At 33.6% G+C, this 8,370-nt stretch overlaps 1 protein-coding gene across 1 annotated transcript; it reads left to right on the forward strand.

Moving 5' to 3' along the window:
- The first annotated feature begins 2,339 nt into the window (after nucleotides 1–2,339).
- Nucleotides 2,340–6,791, forward strand: LOC120131894 (E3 ubiquitin-protein ligase WAV3-like). The gene is made up of 2 exons (XM_039148768.1): nucleotides 2,340–2,737; nucleotides 4,470–6,791. Exons 1-2 carry the CDS (start codon nucleotides 2,474–2,476, stop codon nucleotides 6,405–6,407), a joined length of 2,202 nt encoding a protein of 733 aa, XP_039004699.1. The 5' UTR covers nucleotides 2,340–2,473; the 3' UTR covers nucleotides 6,408–6,791.
- The last annotated feature ends 1,579 nt before the right edge of the window (nucleotides 6,792–8,370 follow it).

An 8,370-nucleotide genomic window follows, 5' to 3' on the forward strand; every position in this document is an offset into this window, starting at 1 on the left:
TAATCGTTTAATACGATTCGTTATAACATAAATAATAAATTAGGGTAAATATAAATTTAAAATTTTAAAATGAATAAATAAATTTAAAAATAATATGTATTCAAAATAAACCATACGCATTTTCTCTTTTTATTTAAATTATATTTATTTAAAAAAAATATTTAAATTATATATATTTTATTTCAGGTGTAACTTTTTTTAAATGTACGTATGATGTTTCATTTCGTAATTATTTTTAGCTCGTCTGTTAAAAAATATTATCTTTTTTCATGATAAATTCTTTCAAGTCTTGCAATTTTTTATCCGACTCATCAGTCCAAGCAAAATCGATGTATTTTGAGATGTTGTTTCACTGTTGCATAGATATTTTTGCAATCAGAGCACTTTGGATAAGTTGCTGGAGCTTAAGATTTTCAATTTCATACATAAATGAAAACGAAGATGCATATATCGAAATTAATGCACTGAGAATAGATGAGTTATCGAAATTAAAGTGGTCGATGCTTAGGATTGTTCGGTTTCTCATAGGTGAATGGGATTGTAAAATTTTTCAAATGATTTTCTAAAAAATAAGGAGAAAAAAATAATATCATAAACGTATGTCAAGTGTCATGTATTATTGAGAACATTTTTTAACGGATGACCTGATTGTGATAACGAAATAAAACGTTAAGGATTTGACAAAAAATATATACTTAAAATTAAAAAGATATAATTTACACAAATATTTTTCAATTAATCCTTTAAATAAAACTAATAACTAACTAATAATTAGTGAATAAAGTTAATCCATAAAATAAAATATGAGTAACAAATATCATTTATCAAACGCAACGGAAATGTATTTTTAACTCATTAAATTTAAAGATCATTTATCTTAGTGTTTGAGCATCAGAGGTTGCAACAGGGTGATTGAACGTTCATTGTTAAATGATTGAAAGTACTTATAATAGATTTTAGGAAGCGAAAATAAATTTTTAGTAGTAACTACAAAGAAAATATTTAAAATACATAAAAAATTTAAATTTTTTTATGGAGAGACCGCCCCCACCCTCCCACCTCCTACCCTCCTCCTAAATCCATCTCTAATTATAGTGAATTAGGAACTTGTGATGTAGACATAACGAACTTTATAAAATATAATTTTTTTTTATTAAAACTCATTTTATGAGGCGAAGGAGTTTCATAAAATATAATGTTTTGTTGAAACTCATCTTGTGAGTTAGATGAATTCATTGTAGCAGAATATCTTAAATTCCTAAATAATTTCTCACTAACTGCCTATCCCAATAATTTGAGCGTTTAGGTTATTCTATCAGAATTATCATTTTTAATTTTTTTAAGAGATCATTGATAATTTGTTTAGAATATTACTTTTATATTTTGATTAGATAACATAATACAAATAATTTGTTAGATTTTAATGTAAATATTTTTAATAAAAACTTTAAATTTATTAAAAATAAAATATCTCACATGAATAGTATGATAAAAAATTCAAATAATCTTATCACTCTCAATTAAACATTATAATTTCACATTTTATATTATATAAATTAAACAAAACTTATCAAATAATCAAATAATATAATGTATCATTCTTGTTAATAAGTTGGATAATGTTCAATCTTAAAATCTTATTTTTAAAGATAATTTTATTTAATTAATAATATTAAAATAATTTTATTTAAGTTAATTATATTGAATAAAAAATTATTTATTCAATAAAAATAATATTAATATATATATATATATATATTTAAAATAATTATTAGATAAAATATCCCTAAACGAATAATTATAAGCATTCGGGCCTATATATATCATGATATTAATTGAGGATAGATTTATTGTTATTTTAAATTCTCGATAAACATTTTAATTTATTAAAAGTTGAATATTATTTTTTTAATTATCCTTTGTTTTAAATTCAGTTGATTGGAGAGATACCAAATGTCCCAATCCTTTAACTAAAATCTGTTGGTAATTAATATTCAACATTTAAAAAAATGGATAGAAATTTGGATAGTATACTGTATATATGAATAATATTATAATCGTATTCTAACAATTTAAAGGGAAATTGAAGATCCAATTACCGAGTAACAAGTGGCAGTGTAATTATTCTATTCAAAATCAATTTGGTTAATAATATATATATTTAAAAAAAAGCTGCTAAATTTCTGACCAATCTCCCATAGCCAAAAGGCCAAAAAGGTCAAAAGCTTGAAATAACCTCACTTGTAATTCACTCAAAATCTTATATATTTATTATATTACGAGTAAAATCCTCAAAACAAATGCTTGCCTTCTTTTGCATCATACAAAGGCTTCAATCCCAAGTGTTTATTTTCAACCAGAATGCTACTTCTGCATAACAGCCTCTCCATCTCCGGTTTCCCACCCTAAACACAAAATCTTGAAACTGAAAAGAGAAAATCTATCTTCATCTTTTTTCCCGTAAATTGTTATCATGGGGAGTAAATGGAGGAAAGCAAAGTTGGCTTTTGGCTCGAACATGTGTTTGTATGTACCCCATCAAAAGCTTGAAGATTCATCCCCATCAGCATCCATTACACATCATCGTGATACTGCTAATGCTCCTTCAAGGTTTTCTTCGGATGCTGTCCCCCTCTCTCCTGTTTCTCCTTCAGGCAACGACTGCTGCCGCCCCACAACTCCCACACCTTCCTCTTCCGGTCCCCGGGTCTCCAAATCCGCCCCTAAGTCTTCCAAGGTCTGCATTTACCTTCATTAAAAGTATATATGTATGATAAAGTGGATATTTTTCTATGTTTTTTTATATTCTAAAGTGGGTTTTGTTGCTAATTTCTGTCGACTTTTTTTAATAATTTCATTTGCAGAAGCAGTTATGGCTATGTGATCTTATTGTTTCTTTTCTCTAACCATATCTTTAGAGTAAATTCTGATTGTCAGTGATTAGCTTATTTGTTTTTCTAAATTAACGTAGTCCAACACTTCGTTTTTTTAATCTTGATTCTTGAAGAAGGATAATGGTATTTACAATTTAATTGAAATGATCTTTTTCTCTACAATATTTTGATACAAATTACTGCTAGTCTCGATTATATATCTTGCCTTTTGATCTAATTTTCATATTGAATAGAGTGATTTTACACCTGAATTGAGAAGGTTTGTGGAGGGATAAAATATTGCACTAATGTTAAGAACTATTACTATAATTAATGTTGTTTAATTTGAACATTGAAGGCTTTCTTATAATGTGGGGCAGGGATGGATGGTGGTGGAGTGTGTGATAATGTGCTGATTCTGAAATTTTTGAAGAATGGTTTTTTGTGTGTGTGTTGTTTTCAGTTCTCTAATAGGGCCATCTATGGAGCCAATGTGGGGTTAAAGTGGAATAGTCCCTTTAAGGACCGTTGTCCTTTGCCTTGGTAAAAAAATGAATACATTACATATACCCTACTGTACAATGTACTCTCTCCCTTCACCCTGATGGAAAAGTGCTTTATCTGGTCAGGATAACTGCACTTTTGCACGTACACATATTTCTATATCTCCCTTTGATGATCATTTTTGTGATAGCCTGTGAACCGTTGATTGGTAAGCTTTTGCTCTAATAAGCTTCAAAGTAAAAAAAAGTATAATGGGAAACAGAAATCAAAATTTTTGGGGCAAAACCACATCATTTCCACTTCTTTTGATGAACTTTACATTATTTTTCATTTATTTTTTGGGATTATTTTGTTTGAAAGGTTCATCATTAGCTTGAGAGGGCTGGTTTGATCATTCTGGCTTTTGAAGTCATCCCTTTAGTTTTTTTGTTGAATTATCCTTTGCAATTCTCTGACTATATACCATTGACCTAACATTTATGGCTTATTTAGATTTAGTCTCTTTGAAATTTCACTGTAGTTAAAGTTACTCCCCTATCGGTAGCTTTATCATGCAGATAGGTTGCATTTTTATTGCTTCTTTTCATGCACAGTCTCAATAATACGGGTGTATGGTGATAGAAAGAAGAGTCACTGATGGGCTTTGTATACTTACCTTTGAAAATTTCACATTCTTCCAAGCTATATTATTATTCTATGCAAAAGTAATCTTTAGATGCTAGATTTGGATTGAGTTAGATATGGATTTGATGCCATTGAATTCAACTTGCGCTCTTTTGTACTACTTTTTTTTTTATTTATGGCCCTTATGGAGATGAGAACTTTGTTAATGAGGACTATGTATCATTTAAGATTCTATTTTGGGAAATGTTCATCTAAATCCTCGTTTGGATGGATTCATGAGATATATAATCGTCTGATATATAACTTGATGCTCCTCTGGTTTATCGAAAGAGGAAGCATTAGTTGCTCTGCTGTAATGGTATTTTTGTTGTGTGTATGTTTGACAGTCATTTTGACATGACAACTGCTTTAATTCTATCATTTAGACCCACTATTATTTTCTTACCTGCTTGCGTTTTAAAACTGCAGAGAGCCTGTTCAATATGCCTGACATCAATGAAACTGGGTCAAGGTCATGCCATTTTCACAGCAGAATGCTCCCATTCTTTCCACTTTCAGTGTATAGCTTCTAGTGTAAAACATGGAAATCAGGCTTGTCCAGTTTGCAGAGCAAAATGGAAGGAAATCCCCTTCCAGAGCCATGTTTCTGAATTTCCAAATGAGAGATCTAGAATTAATCCATCAGATAGGCCCCGAGATGATGCCTGGACTACTTCCGTACGACGACGCCTACCTTCCCCTCGGTTAGATTCAACTAGGCACACTTCTTCACTATTCCATGCATCTGAACCAGGAACCTTTGATGACGATGAAGCCCTCGATCAGAAGCAAGAGAATCCTCAACAAAATGTCATTGACAAGGATGCTTCCAAGAATAGTTCTAGTGGAGCACTAGAAGTTAAGACATATCCTGAAGTTTCAGCTGTTCCAAGAGCTAACAGTCGTAATAATTTTGACATATTAATCCATCTCCGGGCTCCCCATACAAGTGGAGGGCTAAACAGCAGAAACCAAACTATATTTCCCCCAACAGCTCAAAATTCTCGTGCCCCGGTTGACCTTGTCACTGTTCTTGATGTTAGTGGCAGCATGGCTGGTACCAAGCTTGCATTGCTAAAACGAGCTATGGGGTTTGTAATACAGCATCTTGGTCCCTTTGATCGACTTTCCGTAATTGCATTCTCTTCCACAGCCTGCCGCCTCTTCCCTCTCCGCCGGATGATGGAAGCTGGACGGCATGAAGCGCTGCAGGCTGTTAACTCTCTTACTGCAAATGGTGGAACAAATATTGCTGAAGGGCTTAGGAAAGGTGCAAAGTTGATCGTAGATCGGAAGTGGAAGAACCCAGTTGGAAGCATCATACTATTATCGGATGGGCAGGATACTTATACTGTCCCAAGTACTAGCGGAGCACATTCCCGGACCGATTATAAATCACTACTTCCGCTCTCAATTCAACGAAATGGTGGGACAGGTCTCCGTATCCCTGTGCACACCTTCGGGTTTGGTGCAGATCATGATCCTGCTTCAATGCATTCAATTTCCGAGATGTCAGGGGGTACATTTTCTTTCATAGAAGCTGAGGGTGTGATCCAAGATGCTTTTGCTCAATGCATTGGAGGGCTTTTGAGTGTGGTAGTACAGGAGACATGTGTTAAACTTGAGCGTACTCACCCAAATGTGCTAATTAATTCGATAAAGGCCGGGAGTTACCGAACCAGCATGACGGCTGATGCAAAAGCAGGTTCTATTGATGTAGGAGACTTGTATGCTGATGAAGAAAGAGATTTTTTGGTGACTGTCAATGTTCCAGTTGATGTATCCTGTGATGAGATGTCATTGCTCAAGGTTAAATGTAGTTACAGAGACCCCATATCAAAAGAACTGGTGTCATTGGAAGAAAACAATGAAGTAAAGATCCGGAGGGCAACAGTAGTAGGACAAACGATAGTGTCAATGGAGGTAGACAGGCAGCGAAACAGGCTCCGCGCCGCAGAGGCTATGGCTGAGGCGAGAGCCGCTGCCGAAGGTGGTGATCTAACTGGTGCAGTCTCTTTGCTTGAGAGTTGTTGCAGGGCTTTATCAGAAACAATTTCTGCACGGGCTGGCGACCGGTTATGTGTTGCACTGTGTGCTGAGCTTAAGGAGATGCAAGAGAGAATGGCAAACCGTCACGTGTATGAATCATCTGGAAGGGCTTACGTTTTGTCAGGTTTGAGCTCACATTCCTGGCAGAGAGCAACAGCGCGAGGCGATTTCACTGATAGTACAAGCCTTGTCCAAGCTTACCAGACCCCTACAATGACAGACATGGTGACTCGTTCTCAAACCATGTTCTTTGGGAACCCTTCGCAACGAAAGCTTCGACAGGCTCAGTCATTCCCAGCACGCCCACGGCCAAGGTAAATCATTGGTGAAATGTTAAAAAATTCTCCCAAACCTACATTCATTTCCTATATCAGAAACCCTTTTGTGTGGTGAAAATTTTGTGGCTTGGGGAGAGCAAGCGGTATAAACTGGAGTAATAGAAACGAGACTCGGTGTCGTTTTGAATGGTGGGTATATTTTCTTGTTCTGACATTTGAAGTAATAAAGAGATGGGGTGAATTCTTCACTTGAATATATGGTACGGTATACATGATGGAACATCGTACATAGGGAGCGAGCGAGCGAGGATTGCTTTCGTTTTATCTCAAAACAAGGCATAGCCATGTAATTGTGAGATACTTGGGGTGAATTCTTCACTTGAATATATGGTACGGTATATCTGTTTTTGATTCTTTTTCACAACTTTTGTCTATTATTACTCTGAGAAATTGCTGGGAAACAAAAGCAAGCCATGAACTTGGCATTGGTGTTTCATCATCTGTCAGTTTAGACCCTCATCAGTCATGGTTCTCTCAATTTCTTGTTGAAGCCAAAATTCATGATAAGATTCAAAGGGTAAGACAATTAAACTAATTATGGTCAACTTTAATCAGAATCTAATCCAAACCCTTCCATTACTTGACCAATCTCTTACGAGCACTCTAATTTACATCCTACGGTCAAGTGCCTTTGCATGTGATTTCTGCGCGGCACGATCAAATACATGATCTACCTCCACCTCGTATTCAGGACAATTAATTTGACCTTCCATTTTCTCCAGCTACACGCAACGTTTCAAAACAAAGTTAAGTTTTCATTAAAATTACTTTAACTAAGATCTTAAATCAAGATCATTGTTTGTTGGTAAAAACGCATAAGAGGTTTCGATATTTAAAAAATAATAATGTGATACTCGTGTTGTTTTTTAACCCAAAAAATAAATTTAATGTGGTCATTTGACAAATATTTTTTATCGTTGATCGTTACAATACTGACGTGATAGTTTATAATATTGGCGTGGCAGTTCACGATGATTGATAGTGTGACGAATAACATGACATATGAGTTAAATTGGTAACTCAAATACTCAGAGGCGGGGCTTATACAACTCAATGTGCGTGACGGAACAAGGCCATGGAATAGCAAGGACCCAAAAAAATTAGATTTATTACTATTGTTACAATAAAAAAGCAAACAAAGTATTATGAATCAGTGGTAAATTTTTTGGGCCCAAAACCACAGAACCTACGGTTGAATCTTGTTGAAGTCATATGGGAAATACCAATAATTAATACTGTGGTACAGCTGTAAAGATTACCTCATTTTTTTAGTTAATAAAGTCATCTTTTAAAAAATTGAGATATAAGTAGGTCTGTAAACGAACCGATCGCACACGAACGGAGGTATGTTCATGTTCGTTCATTTAATAAATAAAGGAACATAAACGAACAAATTTTTTTTGTTCATGTTCGTTCATTAAGGAATTTTTTTTTGTTCATGTTCGTTCATTAAGGAATATAGTTTGTTCATGTTTGTTCATTTAAATAATAAACGAACATAAACGAACACGAACGAACGAACGAACACAATAAACGAACATAAACGAACAACACAAACAAAAAAAACTTATTCGAACACAACAAACGAATGTAAAAAAAAAGTAAACAACAAGAATAACAACTTAAAATTCATTAATATAACCTGCAACTTTAGAGTTAATTTGTTCGAATATGACAAAAACATACATAAATCATAAATAAACTATATGAACATAATAAAGTCTTAAAGTTAATTTGTTCAACAAAACAATCTTCTCGAAATTCAAACAACTTCAATAATCTTCGTAACATATTCAACTTGCCCTATGTTCGAACATAAATGAACGAACATAAACGAACATATAATCGAACGTTCACGAACGTAAATGAACAAATGAACCCTTTATTTATGAATCTTTTAAATTATTTTTTGAAACGTTTTACTTCTTAAAATTTAAAACATT

The sequence above is a fragment of the Hibiscus syriacus genome, unplaced genomic scaffold (assembly GCF_006381635.1).
Source record: "Hibiscus syriacus cultivar Baekdansim isolate YM2019G1 unplaced genomic scaffold, ASM638163v2 tig00110556_pilon, whole genome shotgun sequence".
Taxonomy (NCBI): domain Eukaryota; kingdom Viridiplantae; phylum Streptophyta; class Magnoliopsida; order Malvales; family Malvaceae; genus Hibiscus; species Hibiscus syriacus.

Bases quoted from the DNA above. Each gene is read 5' to 3' on its own strand.
- LOC120131894 (XM_039148768.1), top strand. From the start codon at position 2,474: ATGGGGAGTAAATGGAGGAAAGCAAAGTTGGCTTTTGGCTCGAACATG. The intron at 2,738-4,469 runs GTCTGCATTTAC...TTAAAACTGCAG, and splicing joins CCGCCCCTAAGTCTTCCAAG to AGAGCCTGTTCAATATGCCT.